General features: G+C 43.6%; 1 protein-coding gene across 1 annotated transcript; it reads left to right on the forward strand.

Annotated features, from left to right (window-relative positions):
- Positions 1 to 1920: 1920 nt before the first annotated feature.
- Positions 1921 to 15529, forward strand: CMTM6 (CKLF like MARVEL transmembrane domain containing 6). The gene is made up of 4 exons (XM_076331122.1): positions 1921 to 2128; positions 8021 to 8197; positions 9106 to 9204; positions 10736 to 15529. Exons 1-4 carry the CDS (start codon positions 2006 to 2008, stop codon positions 10883 to 10885), a joined length of 549 nt encoding a protein of 182 aa, XP_076187237.1. The 5' UTR covers positions 1921 to 2005; the 3' UTR covers positions 10886 to 15529.
- The last annotated feature ends 8601 nt before the right edge of the window (positions 15530 to 24130 follow it).

Raw genomic sequence — 24130 nt, forward strand, 5'->3', positions numbered from 1 at the left:
CTCTTTAAAGGAGAGATACTGTACTTGAAAGACAGTTCTGATGAAAAGGGTGAAGAACACCTGCAGTTTGTGTGAAGAGCAGCATTTGTATGTTTTAACATAATGCTTGAAGTATTTTTAAGCTATCAGGTCCTATGCTGTTGTCCAGTTTTCATTCCTTCTCTGTCACATGATCTTACAGTTCCCGTAGCTCTGCTGTTGTTTCACTTTTCCTGCACCTCCTTATAAATAAATAAATAAAGTGGCCTAAATAAGTTAGGCTTTAAATGGCAAGCTAGCCTTTATAATTCATGCATCATTGAGAGGTATTTCCTGGAGAAGGCCTGGACAGGAAAAACAACTCTTAAAGACAGCAGTAACTAAAAGAAGGTTGCCATAGATTTTATCTTTTGTAGGCTTGTCTTGTGTTTCTGCGACTCCTTGAAAAGCAGTCTCTCCTCAAGACAGTTGTCTTCAATACTAACATCTGTGTTCATAATCTAGCAATGCTGCATTAAGACATTGGTAAAGATTCAAAAGGGAACAACTACAAAATAGCCTTAGATGGTACCGAACACCTTAAAAGAACTGACAATTGCTTCTATCTCCGTTAAGTCCTGTCTCCCTCAGACCACAGCATAGCCTAGTCACACACTTTGTGGCTTTGGAGTTATTCAGCCAGTTTTGAGATATTATCAAGGAAGAAAACAAAACAAAAAGGGAGTTTCCTTCAGAAGAGAGATGCCAGCCTCTGTAATGTAATCTTATTTATAATGTACTAATGTAAAAAAAAGGTAATGAAGGCACTGGGGACTCTTAAGTGGCAACAGTAAATGTTACTGGCTACACCTACCTGCTCAGCCCTGCAGCCTGGGATGCTGCCAGCACAGCTACATTAGACTCATCCCAATTCCAGGCAGAAGCTAGGGCACACCTTACTTATTTTAGCGGAAACTCCCATGCCTTGGGAATTACGGGACTTGCCCTATTCATTTGCCTCTCAAGCCAATTCCTGCAGCCGAAAATCGTTTATGGCACAGACAAGTCTGTACCATCCTGCCTGGGGACCCCACATGTTCCCCTGGCTTGTGTTCTTACTGGGAGAGGTCATGCATACAGCCTGCTGGTACGCATTCAGCACAGAGCGTGGCCCAACTGCTTTTATCTGGCCCATACTACTCCATCTGTCCAGTTAACAGTGGCCCTTGGCGGAGTTAAAAATAGCACCCACCTCATGGATCACTGTAGCACACATCCTTCTACTTCACTGTGCCGTCCTGAACGAGAGGCAGTATCTGAACAGCCTGCTCTGTTCCCTAAGCACATATAAAGCTAAGGTTAAGAAAGCAAATCGCCATCTTTTCTATCAGTAGATTGTATTTGACTGAATTTAAGTAAGTGAAGTGTATCTGAACTTGACTATGAAGGACCGCAATAGTTCAGTGGGTAATACATTAATAATATACGTGAATGTAACACACCTTTGCTTACATTCAATGGGCTCGATCTACTGTTACATAGGCATCAAAAGCTGTAGCTTCTTTTAAAAGTTGATCTGGGCAAAGGTATGGAAGTATATTAGTAGAGACTCGGGGACACTAGTGTTTTCTCTCACTGACAACAAGGAATGCAAGCAGGGAAAGCTTTGGCTTAAAAAATCCTTCTGGTATCGTAATCTCGTGTGACAGCAGGAAAGTAAATAATCTTGTAAACTCTTCTTGATAAGCACCCCTTACAAGACTGAGAGCAGCCCCAGGCCTGAGGCGACCCCTGCACGACTGCCCCTTGGCATAGCCCCCCCAGTCCCCGGCCGCCCGCTGCCTGCCGTCCCTCTCACGCCGCCCTCGGCAGTCGCGCCCGCTCGCCGTCGGGGGGAGCGATGGCGCTCGTTGCAGGAAACGCCTTTGTCCCGCCGGGGCCTAGGCGGGCCGCCGCCGCCTTCCCCATCTCCTTCCCCGCCCCTCCCACCGCCGCCGCCCTTTTGCTTTCGCTTTCCTCCAGCTGGCAGCCGGCGAGCGGCGCGGCCATGGAAGACGGCGCTGTCTACAACGAGACTACCGAGCCGCAGGCCAAGCCGCCCCGCCGCCCTTTCGGCTGCACCCTGCGCCACCTGTGGGGATGGCGGCTGCTGACCAAAGCGCTCCAAGCGGTGAGTCCCCTCCCCTCCTCTTCCTCTCCTCTCCTCAGCCCGCCGGGGAGCGGCGGGCGCGGCCGGCGGCGCGCGAAGGGGAGAGCGGGGCCAGGGCGGCCGTTGTCGCCCGCCGGCGGGCGGTCGCTGACTGACTGACCGACCGACTGACTGACTGACCGACCGACCTCCCGCGCGCCTCCACAGGCAGCGGCCGTATCCCCCCCCAACCCCGTGGCCGGGGACGTGCCGGGCCTTGCGCGGAGCGAGCACCCCCTGGCAGAATGGCTGCCTGGAGGCGGGGGGAGAGGCCGAAAGTCTCACCGAGGTGGCCGTGCGCGGGGCTGAGACCGGCCGGGCGGCGGCGGCGGCGGGGTGGGAGTGAGCAGCGGGTGCCGCGCCGCCGGCTGGGCCCGCTCCCGCCGTGTCAGCGACTGTCGCCCGCGTGCTTTACAGGTGCCACTGCTTGCCAAAAGTGCAGCTTTGGTATAGAAACGAGCGTCTTATGATGACCTCCGGCTTTAGGACAGTCCCCTGCCGCTTAAAAATTAAAGCCTTCGCTGGCAAAGTGCAGGCTGGAGGAGGTGGCTGTACACAGGCTTTAGGGGAATTACTTCTGTTGGTCAGGAAAGGGCTTGCTCCACCAGAAAGCCTGACCTGACATGTAGCAGAGGCAAAGTCCCCCTTTGCTGTTGGTCGCTAAAGCTGCGCAGACTTGTGATTCAGATGGAAAGCAGACGTGGTGTCTTATAATACCGTTGTCTCCACAGGTTCAGATTATTTTATGGTGGGGAAGTAACAGGCTTGTTCCTTTTTCATGTTCTAGCTACAGGAGCAGGTGCTGACATCTGATGGTTGTGTGTGTTGTGCAACCAAGATTCGTTGCTGCAGCTGGCGTGGCTCAGCTGCCTGCTGTCGTTACTGTTTAAAATCAGAGGGAAACCTCACAGGAAACTTAGTATTTTCTTCTGGGGGCCGCGTTGGATGAAAACAGGAGGTAGAAGCCTTTGGTTGAACCTCAGGGTAGGGCAGTAGAGCTGGGAAGGGCTTGCTGGGTCATGGACTCTGGACCTCCCTCTCCTGCTGCCCCTGCAGCCCGTTTGCAAGCTTACCACACTGCGCTGTCCGTGCTAAAATCAGGGCGCTCGTTTCTCCTATGACTCATGGTAGAAAATTGCACTAGAAATGGGCAGTGTTGACGGTGGCTTATTTTATGAGACATCGCAGTGCACCACTTCGCGTTGGGCAGTCCTGTGCCCACCAGGAAATAGAAGGCTTATATTCTGCTTGCTTTTTGTTACATTTAATGTTATTTCTGAATGCACTCAGCAGTTGGGCGCCTGATTCAGACTCCTGTTTGTTCTGCGCTTGGCCATGGGCTCTTCCGAAACGTGCCAGTGCTGCTGTGCTGATAAGCACACGAGGAGCATCGTTCTTACGTACTGGTAGGGAGGTAGTGAAACCAACAGTGGAAAAGGGCAGCTGACTGTAAATGTGTGTCAGGGTACATTTTCCAGCCAACAAAGTGGCTTTTTAGTCAGATGTCTCATGCTCACGGGAATTGTAGGTGATTTCCAACCCTTTCTCATTACTTCAGTATTGCAGAAAAGAGGACATTCGGTTTTTAAACTTTGTCTTGCACACAGTCAAAAAAACCTTCAACCATAAACGTAACATTCTTGAGTGCTGCTGAAGGTAGCGGTAACGCTGCCAAAAATAATGTTTTCTAAGAGTGTTTAAAAAAAAAAAATCACACCCAAGAGTGCTTTAAATAAATATAATAGGACATAAACTTTTACTTCATCTGCTGGAGATGAATAAAGCAAGATCTGCTGGCTGTTGCTCCCAGACAAGGAGATCATCTATATAAGTAGGTTCACTATTACATATGCAAATTTACCGGTGTGCCAAAGTCTTAAACTGTTTACCTGAACAGAGGCATTATTTAAAAAGCTTTCTAGGTAGGAAAAAGGAAAATTATGATTATCCTAAACAGGATGGATAGCTGCTTGATACGCTCCTAAAGAATTAGCAGTTTATGTCCTGTACCTGTCCTTCAATGAGAGGAAAAAGAAAATGGAATTATAATCATTCACCCTCCTAATTTCCAGCAGTTCCCCCCCTCCCTCCCCTTTTTGTTTCCCTTTACCAAAATGCACAGATCTTGAAGTTCTTGGTCAAAACACTTTAAACAAGCCCCAGAAATTAGTGAAGGTGGAAGCCTCAGTATCTCCAGTAAGAGGAATGTTCCTGTTTTGGGAAAGTCTTGATTTTTGGAAATGCCAGTGATGGTGATGGTCATTGACATCTATTAGCCTTGTGTTACAATAGTGATTGTCAGTTGTTACTGGGATTACGCACTGATAATCACTCGTGTGGACTGCTAAACAGGGTATTGCGCTCAGAAAATCAGCTGTCTTCATTATAGAAGTGATCAAGTATTTTACAAAATCCTGTGAAATCACCTGCAGAAAACTGGTTTCTAGACCTTAGAAATGCTTTTCTTCTGATTAATAATGGCATACGTTGTAATCTTAGCCTGCCTTATTAAAGCTTTTTGGGCAAATGAAATAAGGAAAATGTAACTGCCAAAAGGATGCTGGGAGGCATGCTTACTGCAGGGTTTTCTAGATTTTTTTATTTTATTTTTTATATAGGTGGAATGTTTTTGTTAGTCCGTGACTGGTTCAAATTCTGCACAAAGGTAAATGGCACAGCACATATTGTGCCAAGATTGAGGTAGAAATGAATTCTTATCTGAAGCAGAAATACTTGCCATCAAGCATTGTTTGACTTAAACAAAAATGCCCTTAACTGGAAAGGAAAATTGTCGTTCAGTCTTAAACATCTGCTCTTTTTCTGAGCTGTGGACTTCCTATAGCAGCCTTGATTGTGGAGACTTAGAGAATTAATACGTGCACCTCTCTGAACCAGAAGATTTGGTACTGGGAATACCACTGCTGAGCATTTTCACAGGCCTGTTTGGAAAGTTCATTGATCTGCTTTATTTTCATAGCCTTCTTTTGGAGCCTTTCACTTACTAAATCTAGAAACTTGACACTTGCGTAGAAACTTCCAACAGTAATGTCAGTATCAATGAATAACTTCTTGCTGTAAGGGACAGATGAAGATGTTTAATTTCTGGTGTACATATGCACAGATAGGAGTAATAATTTAAAAAAAAAAAAGTAAAAAACCGCATCTCCAACGATGCTTTTCCCTTTACAGCACGCAGGAAAGCAAGCAGTGCATGCATATGGCGAGGTGTGGATTTTCCTGCAGGGACCAGTGAGCCCGGTGCCAGCCTGTCTGTGTCCCCATGCACCTCTCTGCAGCCTGTGCGTGCTCTCAACCGTGCCCTGACCTACCTGCCGGGTAACCTCTGCCTCCCCACCAACACCAGCATTGCATCTGCAGCGGTGCAGGGCTCTGGGCAAGAGGGAAGGAAGGGGGCGGTGGCTGCTTGCTTTCGTCTTCAGCTGTTACCCTGGGCTTCAGGGTGAAAGAAAATCTGCCTGGAAGGTTTAGCTCTCAAGAAAATGAGGAACTACTGAGCTGCCCCTCTCCGCTTGTTATTGACGGCTCAAACAAAAGCAGTAGTGATATTCTGAGCATCGGCTGCTAGGGATTCTCCATGGGATCAGTGTGGAGGAGGCAGATAGAAAAACAAAACAGAAGGAGCTTTGGCTGCTTCATGTAAGCCTGCAGAGGTCTGCACTCATCCCAGGACTAATGCTGATGGATGAAGCTGGATCTCTGGCAGAACACTTCTTGGGAAACTGAATGAAATGTGGAATCTCCTGGCTTGTTTAAAGCAGCGCATGTATTTATACTGTATCTAATAGTGGGATGTTACTAACATGCAGATGAATAATAGAGACAATAATCTTCTGGCTAATAGTAGAAAAAACTTCTTGCTGTGTTATATAGCTGTAACTATGTAAACTGAAGTTAGGAGCTACTCTTTTAGTGGTATTTAAAACTATTCTTTTTTTGTAGTAGGACAACAGAGTAATGCCTCTTGTTTCTCATAGTGATATCAAGAAGCAAGTTAAGAAACCCAAGCAGAACTCTCTGGCAGCTTATAAATGTGCTGCTGATACACTACTTTAATCAAAGTTCTTCAAGCCAAAGCTTTTTTAATGATGTACTTTATTTTGTTATTCAGCTTATTAATAAAAAATTGAATATTGACTTGGACAAGTCCCACATAGGACTCCAGTAGGTAAATCTCATTTATTTGACACTGAACCCTTTATGGCTACTCTTTGAGTGGGATTTTTTTCTACTTGTTTGTATGCTCAACGGAGAGGGTTTTTTCAGTTATTTAGGTCATATGGTTATCTGGGCTTAGAATTCTTTAAAGGGCAGGTTTATTTCCTTTCTGTTCTATTTCATCCCAGGTGAAAGTGATAGTGTTCCGTTTTCAGTGCACTAGAACTATACATATCTCACACTTCAGCTGACCTTGTGAAAAATGTGAAATTGAGTGTCATTGGATGCAGCTGTAAGCAAATCTTTTGAAATGCAAAAAAAAACTCCTTAAAAATTGGAAATTCAGAGTTCAAAACATTCCTCGGGCAGCCATCATAGTCACTGTTTTAGGCGCAAGGGCTGCTGAGAAGTTTGCCTTGCCAGCTGCTGAGGGAGAAAAGGGAAGTATGTGGAGGCCTGATAGTAATACTGCAGTTTCCCAGCTCGGGTTCTTTCCCTTTCTGAGATCGTGTTTACTTTATGTGATTGCAGGATATTCAAAACATGATGCTTTGAAGTGCCCTTCTGAGGTCTGGCATAGCGGGGGGAATTTACAGTTCCCACGTGCTAAATTGCTGTTCTTATTTTTACTGTCAGAAAACTGAAACCAAAGGCTGGTGGTTGTTTTCCAAGAGTAAGGCGCAGATGAAGCAGCTGCAGTTGCTAGCAATAGAATTTGGGGTTGTTGGTTTTTTTTAAAGAATTATTGCCCATATATTATTATGGGCATTTATTAAAAATAGGGTCATCATCCTTATATCAGTCTCAATTTTATGAACGAGTCTGATTCCTACTAATGGTTTTAATTTGGTGAACTCCTTACTACAACAATCTATAATCCTGTGTCAACTTTATGGGATGAAGGAAACTAGCAAGAAGTGGCCAAAATAAGAGAACATTTAAATAAAGCAATATTCTTTCTTGTACAATAAAATAGTAGAAAATCCAGCAGCAGATGTATGGTGACTGTACAGGAATTAACTCATGTTCTTTCCTCAAAACATACTGTGGCAGGAAGGTAAACGTAAGCTTCTGCATAGATTAAACACTGTCCAACATAGCTTAAACATAGTTTAAAGTTTTGGCTCCTACAAGTACAGCTGAGCTTCTGTCATTACTGGGTCATAAGCACGTGAGCTTTTAGCTATGTGCACTTTCGCTGAAGTTTATCAAGGGAGGTAATGTCGGCTATGAACTTTCAGGGAGGTAGCTGACTGTGTCAATGCCATCCAATTTCCTCCTCCACCCTGAACCCAAATGCATTTAAAATTAAGTGCAGTTGTAAGTAGCAAGCAATAGCATTTTTGCTTGTTCTAAGCGGGATGTGTGCTCGCCACGCTGCCTGCCTCGTCTGCTTCCAACTGGCAATTGCACAAAACTACAAATCAGGAATCTTGACTGTCTAATCAAGAAGCCTGTATTTGGCAGTGTGTGCTCAGCTTACCCGAGTGTAATTAATTGACCAACTTTAACAGTAAGTGTAAACTGTGTCACTACATAATTATTTCTGCCTGTAAGAAAACAGTGCAGAATTTTACTGGGTTCATTGTAGATTGAGGATTTTCCTTACAGCTGTCTTTATTAATGGTCATATCAGAGACGTCTATTTGCTGAAGATATTAGAGACTTGTCCAACTCAAGCATGTTATTTTTTTGCAGATTCTCTCTCTTCTGGCTGTTATTTGTGAAGAAATAGTGGAGGATTGTATCAAGTGTGGCGGACTTTACTTCTTTGAATTCACAAGCTGCAGTGCCTTTCTTTTGAGCCTCCTGATCCTGTGTGTGTATTGCACTGATGTATATGAAACATTTGGGGAAGATAAAGTACAGACAGTGGTAAGGATTTCTTTTTTTTTTTTTAAACCATTTCTTTTAAGTGCTTAAAGACTATAGTGGAGTAAAAAGGCTATGCAGAATGAATCGCCTTTTCTTCCCTATTTAAAGGGTAGATTAAAGTAATTTATAGTTTAAAAAATCAGTCAACTTTGAGAATCCCTTTTATATTGACAACTTTTCCAAAATTGTCATGTTGGTTACCTGCAGGATTTTAGGACTTGTGTGAAAGTCTTTCACGCAGGCTAATACTACTGTGTAGTCATCGCATGTAAGTACATATACGGAACACAGTTTACTGCCAGCATGATACTTGTAACTTGCCTGTTTACCCTGTTTTCCTACTGGGTGTAGCCTACCTCCTTTTTGGTAATAATCATACTTGTTACAGTTCATGCTTTTATATTTCGGAAGATCCAGAAGTGGCACAAAGTTGCTCTGTAAAGTCAGTAAGAATATTATAGTGTCTTATGAGCATCCCTTCCTATTTGTCTTCGGAGCAAACAGTAGGGTTTTTTACGTGAAGGTACAGATAAGGGAGTGTAGTAAGAGATTTGAATGAGCACGTTCATTTACAGGTTTCTGGTTTCCTAGATGTTTTACACAGGGAATAATGCTAGCATGGTTGACCTGAGCCTGAATTTGATTGTGAAAGAAGTTAGATGAAATGAATGAAATACTTAAAGAAGACAAAAACAGGGGAGTATGTAATGCAGACTTTTTAAAATAGTTGGTAATGTTGAATATTGTTTGGAATATAGCTGTAAAATATATTTTCTGAAGCTCCCATTAGCATCAAAGTTTCAAAGCATAAATTCACTGGCAGATTAACTCAGCTGCTGTTATGATGCTTGTTCTTTTTCAGGTAGTATATCTACAATTCTGTAACATTAATTTTTTTGTATTTGCAGAATTTGGGGGCCATGCTAGTCATAAGTTTCTGTTTTCTGTTAGCATCAATAGTGCTTGCTGTGACCAGCTCTGGGTCTGCTGTTGAAAAAGCTGCATGTGTAAGTCTTAAAATTGCATAATTTACTTTGTATTTATCTTGTATGTTAATTTCTCTGCCCTATAAACCTCACTCAATTTGCAGGGAAGAAACTGGGCAGGGAACAGAATTCGGTGCATTGTGATGCTTCAGGAGGAATTAGCTATTTCAGACCTTCCAGAAACTTACCGTAGGAAATCCAAAGAGCAGGCATTCCTCAGGATTGCTGGAAAGCTCTGCATGCACTTACAGCTCCCCAGCATTTGCAGCTTGCTTCTGGGTTCCTCAGACTTCACTGCCTTGGCCCTGTGTTATTCTCTGTCATCTGTTACTGTTGTGACGTTGCCCTCTCGCACAGCTTCCCCAGTTCTCTCATACCCTCTCTCTGAAATGCCTACTTTTTTCCTCAATTGTCCTTTCATAGTGCCACCCCCTCACAAAGTCAGCAAGAAACCATGTCTTTTGCCAGGCGTTATAAAGCATATGTGGAGAATGCTGACTTGCAAAGGCTGCAGTGAGAGCAGCAGTTTCCTCAGTGACAGAAATAGTTAGAAAAGCAACAGGGCATGCATCTCCCGGGGAACACTGAAGAGGCTCAGGGCAAGGCCCTGAAGAGGCTTTGGGATGCTGTGGATGTCGCAATTCCTCACTCACTTGGCACTTCTTTTGAATAACCTTGGAATTGTGAATATGTGAGTTTAAAAGATCAAATTTTGATTTTATTCTTGAATGAGAAAAGATGAGTTAGAAAAGAAAGCAAAATAATTCTGTTCCGCAGGCAGCACGAGCTATTAGAGATACACGCTTTTGTATAGTCATCTTCTGTGATGTTGATGTATTCAAACCTAATGGTTTGAGTATAAAGTCTTTCAGGGTTTTTTTTTCTGGAGCTGGAAAAAAAACCCAACTATTGTGATTTAAGACTTACTAGTGTCAAATTGCTTGGGGCCAAACCAGTTGCGTACAATTCAGGTAAAAGTTAGAATAATGCATGTGTGTGTTTCCTTGTTTGAGAGAAGCTGCTAAAAACAACCTTCCCCTTTATCACTATCTTGCCATGACTAATAATGAAATGTCATTAACAAAATGTCACTTCATCCCCCTTTGCTAACCCAGTAAGGACTTGCTTAGGCACTGCAGATCTTGTCTCCCTCCACCTTCCATGTGTTACTCTTCCTCACTTAGTCCCTTTAATCAGCAGCCATCTCTTGGATAAATATTCTGCTATACCGCCAATGCCATGCTTCTTTAATAACTAATTTTTGCAATAAAATGAATATACTTTTACTATTAAGGGCTGTTTAGAACATACTGTACGGTTCACGATTGATTAAGAGAATGAGAACTGTAAAAACTTTTACATTAAATGTGCTAGAACTATGATTTCTGATCTGTTTCTAATTTAAGTGGAACCACCGATTTAAGGAGGACTGGAAACTTTATATATAAGTGTTATTAACGTATGTAAATAGTCCAGCAAATCTCTAACAAGATTCTGACATTGTTTGATGTTTGTACATTTTAAAAATCATATATTTTTTTCACTTTCACAGGTGTTTGGATTTCTTGCAAGTGGTGCATTTTTAGCTGAAAGTATTATACAGCGTTTTCACAGTCAGAAACAAAATGTCGACGTACGCTCTGAAAATCCTAGCAACACTCAGAGTGCCACGGAAAATCAGCCACTGAATAAACAAAGCTAACTTTCTGGAATTATTTCTTTTTTTTTTTTTTTTTTTTTAATGGAGCAAACTAAAATGAACTAAAATGAACTTTGCACTGTAGGTAACAACTTCTTCTGTCTCTTCCTTCTAATCAATTTTGTACGCATTACTCATCACAAATTTTTATAGATCCTTAGATCAAGTAATGGCATCTTGAGCATCATGTTCTAAGGTAACTGGTCCTGCTTAATAGCTAGTCCTGCCATCTGTCCAGGTGACATACGCTAAAAAAACTTGTGTCTAAATAGAATAACTTAAGGACAACAGCGTGCTGATTTGATTTTGACAGCGGTGACTGATAAAGGTCAATGTGTGATGCATAAATTCTGAGCTATACCCTAAAGATATTTTCTGTATAAATGGTTCAGATACTTCTGTTATGCATTATAAATTAGTACAGCAGAATTCATTTTTGTACTTACTGGTCAAACTGTGAATGTAAAAGGGATACCTAATTGGAGCCTTACAGAAATGCTTATCCTTATGTAAGGGTTTTTGTTTTGTTTTTATTCTTCATATGTCTCAGTTCTGTCTGTGGAGATCAGCTTAATGGCATAGCGAGCGTAGGGGTTTTATGGGGAGGATAATGTAATGGTAAATTAAGGAGACAGTTTTGCACCCCATGATTGTCAAGGTTTGGACTTCTATGCCAGAATCTTCTTTCAGATTATTTCAAAAGCTATAAAAGTTGCAGGAAGAACCTTGAAAAGCCAGCTGTGAGAGGAAAAAAGATGGAAGAATAAATATTTTCACAAAGTAACCCAAAAAGTAACAATCTGAACATCAATGGGAAAAAAACATTACAGCACATTGGTACTATCCTGGTGAATATTACTCACAAGATTAATAACCATATGCAGCTTGTTTATGCATAGTTAATGGTAAGTTTTGCCAGAATGGTTATGGACCCCGTCGTTTTCTTTGTTTATAAATACGGCACTAGCTTGACACTTCTTGCTACTGACTAGGTCAGTTGGTAAACGGGTAGATAAGCACTTGTACCCTTGATTTGTCTTAAAAGCGACAGGCTGTAGGACTGCAAGAAACACTACTGATGCAACACGTATCAGACAAGTGACAGATATATCGGACTAGATGTTGATGGCTGTAAAAGAAGTGAAGTGGTGAAAAGGTGTTTTTCAGATGTCTGAGGTAGAAGCAAGACTGCTAGACCTCACTGAAGAGGAAAGCCTTCAAAAGTAGGGCAAATTGCTGTGAGCCCAGAGATGTTCCAAAATACCAAAGCAAATGAGAAAAAGCTGATTATGCAAAAACAATTCTTGTTTGAGTGCTCGTCACATTTGCCATGTCTTCCAGGTGTTAACTCCGTTTCGTCAATACCCTAGTCTGACAAATTTCTAGTCCTGTAACCTGTTGTGGCAGCATTGAGGCTAAGCCCTCCAGAAACTGGCTGAGCAAGCTGCATTTGGAAAAGGATGAGGAAGCTGTTGTAAGACAGAGCACTGTAAAAGGTCAAAGGTTTTTTTTCCAGTGCTGCCACTTTCTGATGAATGTGAGTTTGTGATGTTCTCTCTCTAAGCTCTGAGACTTAAGCCTAACACTACACTTTGCTTGGAGGATGTAAGATTTTGACAGGTGGTGTGAAGCATCAAGTTTAAGCTGTCACTTGGTTTCAGAGCCATGCATAAAATACATACTTTCTTTCGTAGTATTTCCTGCTTTCTGAAGAAATGCTCTTTGGACTGTCTTTTTTGCCTTGTATTTATTAGTGTCCATTTGCACTAAAACCTGATCTCAGACTAGGTGTACAGAGCTTGCTGTAGCTGTCTCTGAAAACTGGGTAGATTAGAGATGTTTTGTTTACAAGCAGTGTTACTGGTGATAAGAAACTTGCCTTAATGAGAAATCTCTCTGCTATGATTTGCAGTGTCTTACTTGGGGGATTGTGTCCATATCTATGATTAACATTCTAAGGGAGTTTTTTGATTTTTTTTTTTTTTTTTTTTTATTGCCCAGGATTCTACTGAATTTGTTTTCACATCAAAATGTCTGTAGTCTCTAAATCTTGATCTATAATTAAAAGCTGTAAATATAGTGTAAGAGTAACACTGTGCTGCTGATATTTATTAAGCAATGCAGCACCATGATGGAACTTTTATCTTGAGATAATTTTTCTTGTAATTTTTCTCAGCTTGAAAATATATGAAGAGAGTTCTGGGTTTTGGTTGCTTTTTCTATAGACTTTCCCCCACCTCAGTGCTTTGTTATTGGTGTCCATTCCTGAATTGGATATACTGGTACTGAAAAGGATCTGTAAAGTCATCTCTCTGCCTTGGCCTCCCTATCTATGATACCTACTGCTGATACTTCACAGAGAAACTGAAATACTGAGCAAGTTATTGTTATGAAAAAGTGCCACAAGGAGTTGGTGTCAGAAGAAGGTGGCTCTGACTGAGATCTAACTCCCATGATCTGACTCTTAGGCCTTTTGAAACAAATACTGCCAGCCTTTGCAGAGTGGTTTGATGGATTCTCCTACTACATACGTGCTGGCATCCCTGGCCTGGTTTGGGTTGTTAGAGTGAGGGGGTTTTGGCATGTTTTTTCGTTTTCATTTAGCTGTTCCAAGTAGGTAGTTTATACCCATGCTCTCACCAGCTGACTGATCCACGTATAGATTTGAGGATCAGATTCCATCTCTGACTGAAAGGGATGCAAGCGTTGCCGTCAGCTAATGAAAACAACAAACAATAGTCTTCGGGGAAACTGGTTAGTTGTTTTCCCATATGTCACAGGAGCTTACTAATAGGAAGAGTCCTGCTATTCTTTACAGCAATGCATACTGCTCCGTTCCAGACGCTGTTTAGCTGGCATGAATCTGTCACACAGTAGTTAAATACTACGAGCAGACAAGTCGCATATTGGTTATAGGTTTAAGGCAATTGCTAAATTGTTGCTTCCAAACCAGTTGTTGGCTAACAAAGCAGTTTCTGCATGGTGGTACTATTAATCCTAGGCTTATAAGTATGAAGTGTTCTTTTTGTTCTGTTTTAAAATAGTTGAGAAGCAGGTTTGGTAGTGTGTATGCTGTCCTCTGCTTCTGCGGGGTCGTTTCCTTAACTGCTTTATCAGCTTCCTATGATAAAGGGGCAGGTGCGTGTCCCTCCTAGCTCCTCTGCCCTCACAGAGGGTAATGGCTGAGCAGACTGGTCTCCTGCAGTCTTGACGTGCCCCATTTGATGCTTCTGGTGTCAGATCCAGGCTTTGAGTGTCTGTCTTTTAATTAGACTGATCCCAGAGAATGGTGTTGGAGCTGGATTAAACATCTGGTCTTGCAGGAGCTCTGCGCATGTGGGTGGATGTCTCTTACCCCTCCCGCGCTCTGTCAGCAAAGTGGTCTGCTTGTTTCCCAGCCTGCTTCTGATGAAATCAGCCTACTTTATTTAAACCAGCTATTTAAATTGCTTACATTAAGGTGGCTGATTTTGACTTCAGTGGATTAGGGACTGTTCAGGAGAGTGATGGCAGCTCTGGCAGAAGTGCTGTTACAAGCAACTGTCTTAAATTTCTTCTTCTGTTTGCAAAGTAACCATCTCTCTACAATCTTAACTGGCAGTAAAACCTGTGGAAAGAAGCAACTGGCCCAGTATGTCTACCTGGGGATTGTCTTCTCCCTTCTTCGCCACGGTGCTTGGCAGTGGTGTTGCCAGCCTGCTCAGACACATTAAAAGCTTTCGTCTTTTTCCAGCTGAGCTCGTCCAAAAGTATTTAAAGGCTCTGCACCCACCTTCAGGCTTTGTTTACAGTGCCTTGAGAATCAGTGCAGAGGATTCTCCAGGACATGTGAGGACTTGTTAAGTGGCTGGACTGTGAGTTTCTGCTCCGAAAATCTGCATGTGCATTGTGTAGGTTGTGAATGTTAATTTTTGTGTTCGACGATTAGCCCACGTTAAAATCACAATGCTACCAGTACCCTTTGGGTTCTAAATATGTGAAGGAATTGTACCTTACTGCTTGCACTCTGTGCTTAAAAATAGCAGGGAAGGCTTGTGGTCTGTTAGCATTGAGTTCTCCGTGTGCACCCTCCGACTTGAAAAAGCAGTGAGCTGTCATCTCGCAGAATTCTGAGCTCTGCACAAGATGTTTTTGCATAATGGCCATCATGGTGATCCTCATTCAAATTTGTGCAATAAAAATACCAAGCTTTCTACACTGAAGGGAAAGAAATACTTTCTGAAATTTTTGAAAGGTTACATAAAATTGTAACGAAGCAAGATGCTGGTAGTGCCTTTAAGATGGAAATTCATCTTTGTTTTAGTCTATTGCTGTAAACATAAGCAGTTCTCTAGATACTAAATTTTATGCTGTTCAGAACTATCTATCACTTTTAATACCTTTGAGAATTTAAGTGACTTTTAATAATTATTAAATCAGGATGGTAATACAGTGGGTTTATATATATAAAATAAAAATTTTATACAGTTTTGTTGCCAGTGTTGCCTTGAATTTCCATTTAAATAATTTTGAAATGCTTAAATATTTTTTCCATTCTAAACCAGTGGTCTATTTTAATGTATTATGCTTTTTTGGTCTTAAGAACTTTCTAAAATATTTTGTAATAATTTTTAAAATAAAATATTAGTAAATAACGTGTTTCTCATTTCTGCTGCTATGATTTGGTGTCGCTGTGTAGTTCTCCCAGAGCCAACCATAGGAAATAACGTCATTCCTTGTTCCTGGTGTGGAGGAAAGAGCTTGCATTGTGTTTGCCTGTTACTGGGGAAGAGGGTCCAACTTGCAAAGCTGGATATTCTCACCGAAAGTTTCCAGGAGGAAAGGTCCGACAAGGTCAGTATTGCCTCTTGGCACAGGGTCCAACCAAACTAGTCTGCAGTAATTGCCTTTATGCCTGCCGTCGTCTACAGGTTACTGTGACAAGCATAATTCAAGTGCTGCTTTCCTATCATCTTGATTACTTGGAGCTGAAAAAAATAAAGTGGCAGACTTGTTAAAGAAAGGAGCATGAACTAGCAAAAGGTGTTAAGAGCAAATGATTTCTTCTGGTGTAGAAAAATGCAGGTGACAGTTATTTGGTTGAGGGGGAGCCGCTGGATCCTTTAAAAATGTTTGTCTGCTTGTCAGTGGTAGGGGGTGAGGAAAAGGAAATAAACCTGCGTGCTTTCTGGCAGGGTGGCTTTTTTGTTTCAGAATCCTACAGATTGCTTTATTACCTGGTGGCCATCTTGTAAACAGGAGGAGAATGGCACCTTCTTCATTGTCGGCACTGAAATTGGAATGCCACAGTATATTTTCCTTTATATCGTAACATTAAAGGTGAAATTGTCTCTTTGATGAAGTTGCCAGAGATGAGTGTAACCATAAGGATTCATAAGGGAAAAAGGTCTCTAATGCTTTTAATTACATTTGAAAACCAGATGCAAGAAAACAATCGAGGCAAAATATTGTATTAAAAGGGTACGTCAGTGGTGGATTTACACAGCATGAGAAAATAACTCAGAAGTCCTAAGAAAGATTAATAAAGATTTAATAATTTGGAGCATGACCACACAGTTTAAGTCGTGTTACTGCCAGAATCATGACGACTCCTTTCTCAGGAGCGTAATCCAAGTTAGTTTACTGTAAATTCTCAGAATAGCGCAGCAGGGCAGAATATAGGCTGGCAGGCTGCGGCTTTCCTTTGTGAGTGCGCAGGCACCACCTGGTCGCTGCTGCCTGTGCATCCGTTGTTCAAGGCACGTACGTGTCTCCTTGCTTTTTTGGGTGGGCTTTCTCCTGACAGCGAGGAGCACGACCAGCCACCTGCTTTATCACACAGCCTCCTTCGTGCTGTCATGCAGGAACCAAGCCAGGTTAGCTACTTGGCCGGGTTTGGGGTTTGACTTCTCTTTGGATTTAGAATAGCTATTCTTTGCCTGCTAAAGGAAGCACAAGGAAGGCCAGCAACGTTTTTTAAATTCTGTTCGTGCCGCCTGCACAGTGCAGTTGTCTGCACAGGAATCTGCTGAGAAGCTGCAGGAGAGAAGCTTGCCCACAAGAGGGCAAAGTGGTCCTGTGATTGAAATGATTTGGTCTGGAGGACTTTGCCATCTTCCCACCTGTATTTTCAGTGGAGTTGAAGCCCTCTTGTCCTCTTCTTTTGTCAGTGTGGCTCTAAATTGAACACTGCATTTTAGTGATACTGTTTCCAATCATTTGCTTATTTCTCAAAATGTAGCCTGAAGGTTTTTTGATAATATAATCAGATCAACATTGTCTCAAGGAGATCCTTTACCTAAGCAGTTTGAAAGGGTTTTACTTTTATTCCTTTTGTTTTGTAACCTGCTAAGAGATGTTTTTAAAAATTCTTTTTAATTACAAAGTCAAGCCTCAGCCGCATGACTACATCTGCATCTGTAACACTGTATGGCAGCTGTGAAGATTTTTGTGGTCTGTACTATGCCGTGGTTTTCAATGAAAGCTCTGTGGATCATGGGTGGGAGAACAAAGGAATGGGGAGTACCTGAGCATTTCCTGGACTCTCAGGAAGTGAAATGAGAGAAGCTTATTATCCAAAAATGCAAATTATGCACGCTGGAAAAAAATCAGGGTCCACAAACAGAAATGTTGGCAAACATAGCTGTCATGCATGCCAGACAGGGCTTCTGGCAATTCCGGTCCTCTCCAGGCACCCCAGCAAAACTTGCTTTGACCAGCCCGCGTATCCTGATCACTCACTTTGTTTCTTGTCACCTATTATCTCTTGGCTGAATATTAGAACAGGACGGGGAAAATAAAACAGACTTGCTGTTTTGAAGTTGGCAAGTCCTGAGGTGAGCGTGAGGGCTTCACAAGGAGGCGACAGCATAAGCAGCACATTCTTCTGTAGCATGACTCATGTGCAGCCAGATGAGGACAGCAAATACCCAGTCAGGTATCTGTTGCTAGATGTGCTGCATGAAAGCATGTAGTAGTCTGCAGTGCTAAGTTTGGGGTGTACTTCAGAACTCTCTTTTTAGTCCTCACTTGGACTTACTGAAAGCGTAATACTGTAAGACAAAAGCATGACAAGTTTTTTATTACCACATGCCCTACAACTTGCTGAGAGAATGGTGGAATGTTGCTCAAAATAATGTAAGTCTGTCTGCACTACAGCTCTACTACTACCTCCTTTTAACTACTTCCTTTGCACCAGCTGTCACTCTTCCAAAAATATCAGTGTGGACACAATACTGAAATCCCTGTTCGTGTTGAGCTGTAGGTAAGGGAGGAACAGTTACTTCGTTGTTCTGTGGTCTCTGCACACCACTAACCAAAGACGTGGAGCTGCTACCCTGGTGTGAGCAACAAGGCATCCTCAGAAGGGAGGACAGACTCTCACCACTTCTATTTTTATGGTTAACACAACACCCATTTTCACTCTCCTATGCCTGTCTGCACATCACTGGTTATTGATACTCACGTTGTTAAAGCCCTGCTTCCCATTCCTGTCCCTCAAATCTAAACTAAACCTCCCTAGCAGTGCAATTCATAGCAACAAGAGCTTTGGCTAAAGCTCTGCCTGCTAGTTTCTCAAAACAGCTGGGATAAAGTGGCTATGGAGGTCTATCTGAGGGGGTACGATACAGCTCTAGAAACAACTGTCCCGTTAACGTAAGCCTGCCTGTTTTCTGCCTCATAGTTCTCTTGCTCAGAAAGGCTTGTTTTATGAATGAACAAATGTTGTCCTTGACTTGATACAGTTTTTTAATTGTAAACGCTTGTTTCTGGCAATTGTGCTTCTCATTTGAGGGTAACAAGGGCATAATTATTCAGCTCTCATGCATCACAAACTGCTGAGCATGAGGTATTAATGGAGTGCTTTGCTGCCACCATAGCTTAATAGCTACAGCTGCAGCATTGTGCTCTTGTTTGGCTGGGGTTCATGAAAAAGGGGGATGCAGATCATTAAGTTTTATGTTAAGAGTGATTTACAGATGTAGAAATAACAGTAGACTGTGCTAGATGGACAAAGCACTTCTGATTTAAAAGGAGCTATTATACCAGCGGAGCTGTGATTCGTACTCGTGGTGGTACAAAGCCACCAGCACCAGTCCACCTCATAAAAGCCCCCAATAATCTCAATAACAGAAAGTTGCGTGAGTGTAATTGTGTGCGCTGGCAGGGCTCTACTGGGGGAGGGGGGAAATCATACCCTACCATCACAGCTGGCCAGCAGATGTAATGAAAGGAAGCTGCAAATGGATGCTTTTGGCTAGCTACAAGCTTTGAGGGGATACACAACCCCTAGCCTGGTCTCTTCCCATCCACCCAGCTATCGCATTAGCTCTGTTAAGTAAGTGCATGCTGACATGCAAGTCCTGGAATTAAGAGGTGGGTATTGCCCCAGCTCCACATGGGAAAGTAAAAGGGGTATCTCCTCAGCCCGACCCCGAGATGTCCCAGCTGGGAGGCCAAGCTCCCCCGGTAGGCTGATGGAGGAAGAGGCATGTCTAGAAGGTGAATCTGAGAGGAAGGGTAACTAACTCCTGCACTCCGAGTCACTGTTGCTGTGATTCACTCTTGCCCTTCTCTTTCTTTGTGGAATACGCAAGGGAGACTGGCTGGGTGCTAAGGCTAGTTCCATGCAAATAGCCTCCAAGACACACTGCTTTTCCCTGGGAGAATGGTATTAACTCTCTTTGGGCTGTAAAAAGAGGTGCAGGATGAGTGGTGTCTCTAATTTCCTACTCTGTCCTTGTATGCCTAATGGTTAGGTGCCTCTAAGTCTACACCTGTGGGTTTTTTTCTCCCAAGGTTTCTAGAGTCTTGCCACAATTCCTCCTATGTGGAGGAATTTCTGCTGTTGCTCTTCCTGCACAAGTGCAAACATGCAAGGAAAGAGCAAGTGGTTCAGACATACTTAATTTAGCAATGACTCTATGTTAGTGGCTTGGGGATATTCACCCCTGCAGGGAGGCTGGGCCTACCGCATCATACACACACACACACACATTGGCTCCACTTCAGAAACTGACATATTCTTGTTGTCTTTCTGGTAGCCCCTTCATCAGCCACAGAAACATGCAGGTGTTTCCCTCATCACCACACATTACTTTTTTTCTACACATACCCACACATGCAAAGCACAGAGCACTCAGTTTGCTCCTTTTCTTCTGTGCTATTCCCTCTTTTCCCCAGGTGCTTGGTTTGCCGCACAGCTGCCCGTCTACCTTTGCACGGTCCCAGCCTGTGGGCACACCCCTCTGGAGTCACAGGCGAGAGGGGCTCTGAAGGTGACATACGTGGCAGTGCCTCTGTGCTCCACGCGGGGCTGAAATCATTTTAGGGCCAGGCAGAGTAACCTGAGGGCTTTGTAGCAGCGAGTGCTGGCACCGGGACACCTGCGCCTTCCTGTGTTACTTCACACTGCTGGGCGAATTTCCTGTCACGGTGAGGAGGGCAGGACTGCTGCTCTTCTGCTAATGCTTTAGGTTGCAGTTTATTCCTTTCAAGTGGTTGCTTTGTGCATTGCTGTTATTCTAGGTCTGTAAACATCTAAAGAGCAACATATGAAATCTACATCTTGGGCATTTTGAATTTAACTCGGTTCAAGCCAGGACCCACAAAAATGCGTTTTAATTGAAGTCATCTATGTCCTAATCCTTTCTTCTGCTTCAAAAGCTCTGGCCTTCATGGCTGGCTAGTGCTCTGAAGGACTTACTCTGCTCAAACGCAAGTCTTGCCTGAGAGCCGGTTAGCACCCAGTGACAAAACTGCTTTTGAAAATATTTATCATCTTATGCGCCTTTCTGTAAAGCTGTAGTTCAGCAATATGCAAAAAACAGGTGCTGCTGGAGGTCATACCACGTTCAGGAAGCGATATGAAAACATTAACCCGAGTAACAGCACTGTTCTGAGCGGCTTGCTCAGGAAATGCCAGGTAGCACTGCCACTCTGCAGTGGCCCCTTGATTTTAGCTTCTTCATCTGCACTTTCTTTTCTAGCTTTGCCCTCCTTATTCCCCACCACCACCACCCCAAAAGGCAAGGTCCCTCTCAGCCTCCTTGTTATGAACCCTCCCTATCATACTGCTGTCCCCGCCCCAGCACATGACAAGCAGCCACAATATCACGCCTCTGGCTACTCAAAGCCAAGCTTTCACAGCACTAAGCCAGAATAATGCCAAAGAGTTCGGTATCTAAATCCTGCCTCCATGTAAAACTGAAAGCTTGTCTTGGCAGCCACCTCATCCTTGAGGCAGGAAACTCCTGTAGCGCTACAACTCTTTTTTCTCCCCCCCCCCCCCCCCCCCCCCCCCCAAGCTTCCTACCTGCGTGAAGTGCTGCTTCTGGGCATGGCCAGACAGCTTCAATTTCACTGTCAGAGCAGCTCTGACAGAAGTTTGGCAGAAGGCAAAAAACAGACAGATTTTTTTTTTTGCCAACTGCCCCAAGGCAGAGGGGCTGGTCTGGGCAGGTGATGAGAGCTTGTTTGAGACTTAATAAATTGGCAAGTCATTAACCCAGTAAACCAGTCCAGATATGAGATAATAAGAGGATAAAGCTACTTCATTGGTTGTTCATCAATATGGGGTTTTTATGGGTTTGTTTTTTTTTTTTGGACGCAAGCTGCTGGATGGTGGGAACCCACTGTACACTGGTCAGTCCCTAGTAATAAACAAACAATGGCACAGACTTACCATACTGGCCGTGAGAAACCAGAGTGCTGACCCAGGGGACTAGCCGAGGCTGAAGGACTCTGGGCTCAGGGACAGGCAGAATAGAAACAAACTCTGGAGTAGCCAGCTGTGGGTAATCAGTGACCTCTAGAAGCAACAAGCATAGGAAGGAGCAGCCAACAGCACTTAGTGCTTTTCCTGTTTTCCAGCTGCCTTTGTGCTGGAAAAAAGTAATCATCCTTCTCCAGGAGAGGAAGATGACAAGCACCAGTGCGACTTTCCGACCTCCTTCCATGTAGCGGAGTTAAACAAGCCCTGGGACCAGGGATCGGAACTAAGAGCTGCCTGTTCCCCACAGGATGGCTTCGCAAGTGTGCAGCTCTGTGCATCTGCAGAGGAGTGAAAGATAAGCCAAGGGCACGGCGCCTGCACCTGCGCTCCAGTCTGAAAACTGAAATGGCCTTAACAGGAGGGTTGCTTAAGAATACCCTAGAGCTTTATGGCGAGGGCTCTCTCCTGCCACCTGGGTGTAAATCTCCACAGGCAGAAAGAACAGGACTTGGGCCTCCCACAGACCCTTTCTCTCGTGCCTGCTTCTCCCCATCTCACACAACCAGCAGCACCTCCTGGATGCCAGCCCAGTGTCAAGCTCATCAGTAGGGCCCTGCAATACGTAACTCCAGCTTTCCTTGGCTTTCAGGTGACAGTCTAAAAGCGGGTCTGTACTTTTGCCCCTAGCCAGAAGGATGGCCAAGGCCACTGGCCAGGACATAGCCTCTCACGCTTAGCAGCAGTATTTTGCTCCATGCTGTCTCTAAGAACAATTTAAAGTTAAACAGGGCAGAACATGTGGCAACTTGATGCCATGTTCCGCAGCCTCTGGGTCAGGTTTAGTGTGTCCTCCCGCAGCTTGAGCAGAACATGCAAATCCCAGACACAGGGTATGAAGTGTACATAGCAGGCAAGCAGAAAAGAGACTTTTCTATCACTCCAGGCAGGTCTGCCCTTTAAGTACTGACACAGCCAGAAACTGTTGATACCTGCCAGCGTTTCTATTAGTGCATAATGTGCTCACATTAGTTCCTCCTCTCATAAGCTTTCTACTAATGTTTGCACCTGCCCTTCCTTGTCTCCTGCTCCTTTTTGTCCTAATAAGCTCCTAGTCCTCTTCCCTGGAGCATCACTCAACACCCCCCCCCCGCCCCACCTTCATTAAAAGTTATCGTTATCCTAGTGTCCTGCTATCTCCTCTATAGCCCACATAGTGATTTGTTCCCGAAGCCTTTTAGGAGTAAAGAAACCATTCCTTTGTAGTTCACACAATGCAAAACACAACCATTTCAGAGCAACAGAAAAAGCGTGCAAGCTGTCACGTAACCTCCAGTGTCTTCATCCAGCACTGTGGTCCTCAGGCTTTTCAAAGCCACCCTTCCCCTTTTTAAAAGTTTCGTTTCCCCTTCTCATCTTCCCAGTTTCTACCTGAGAAAAGCACTATTCACTCTCTAACTTATCTCAAGCCCCCAGAGCTCAAACATCAGGGGTTTTTTTTTTGCAGTATGAAACAGTTTGTACTACCTTTTTCTTCTACCAACATTTACATTTTAATTTTCAGTAAAACTGAACCCCAAACTCTACCTGTGTTGGCTCAAAGGATATACTACACTCACCCTGGAGCTGAAGAGGACGGACAGCTTTTGGGTGGGATAGTCAGAGACCAGCACATCCAAACACAATGGCAGGGGAACAGTTTTTTCTGTGGCTCCTACCTCTTGTCCTCCAGTTACAGGATGTATTCTGGCACTCCCCAGAGAGAAAGTCACTGCTCTAAGTAGAGGAAGGAAAAAAATGAGCAAGACAACAATCTGATTCTCAAAGCCGTTACATCATCCAAATAGCGAACATAGTTTATTTCTAAAACAGCTGGAATCCCATATTTGACAAAGTTGCAGACAGATGGAGCTTTCAGAACCAGGTTGATACTGAAGGAAACTTAAAACAGGTGCCAAAGTGCTTTTAAAAAGGTGCCAAAGTCCCTGCCAGACAGAGCTGTCATTCAAAGACCCCCAGTAGAGCTGGTGATACCAGTAAAACCTGTGCTTTTCTTGGTAGACATGTTTCACAAGGAGGATTTGCGGGAAGCGAGGAAGCTTTGGCAGCAGAGATGTCAGTTTTCCAGTCTGAAAGCATCCTGCATTAAGAGCATCTGGTGGGTCTATGGACCCAGCACTGTCATAACAGCAAAAGCTGCAGGCATACCTTAGGCCTGTCGATAGGCACAAAAACCAAAAGGGAACTTGTAATTTACTTCTCTTGATCCAGTATAAACAAGTGCACTTGTAGCAAAACATATTCTTTGGGCGATCACAGAGCATAGTTCAGAAATTCTTTGGTCGTCAGACTGCATGAAATTCCCCCTAATTTTTTTTTCCCCACATGGTGACAAGTGACAGAGTGATGTGGGAGGCTGAAAAAAAGATGCTAGTGTAGTGCCAGGAGAGGGGGCATGATTCCAGCAGAGCGTGGAAACAGCCTTTTCTTCAGAGCAAGCTCAGGCTCCAGCCCCAATCCTTAGCAGGTGGTTCTCCCCACTGCCACCGCAGCGCTGA

This window comes from Aptenodytes patagonicus, chromosome 2 (genome assembly GCF_965638725.1).
Source record: "Aptenodytes patagonicus chromosome 2, bAptPat1.pri.cur, whole genome shotgun sequence".
Taxonomy (NCBI): Eukaryota; Metazoa; Chordata; class Aves; order Sphenisciformes; family Spheniscidae; genus Aptenodytes; species Aptenodytes patagonicus.

Excerpts from the sequence above, each read along its gene's own strand:
- CMTM6 (XM_076331122.1), top strand. The coding sequence starts at position 2,006 with ATGGAAGACGGCGCTGTCTACAACGAGACTACCGAGCCGCAGGCCAAG. Across the intron at positions 2,129-8,020 it reads TGACCAAAGCGCTCCAAGCG|ATTCTCTCTCTTCTGGCTGT; the intron begins GTGAGTCCCCTC and ends ATTTTTTTGCAG. Across the intron at positions 9,205-10,735 it reads CTGTTGAAAAAGCTGCATGT|GTGTTTGGATTTCTTGCAAG; the intron begins GTAAGTCTTAAA and ends TCACTTTCACAG.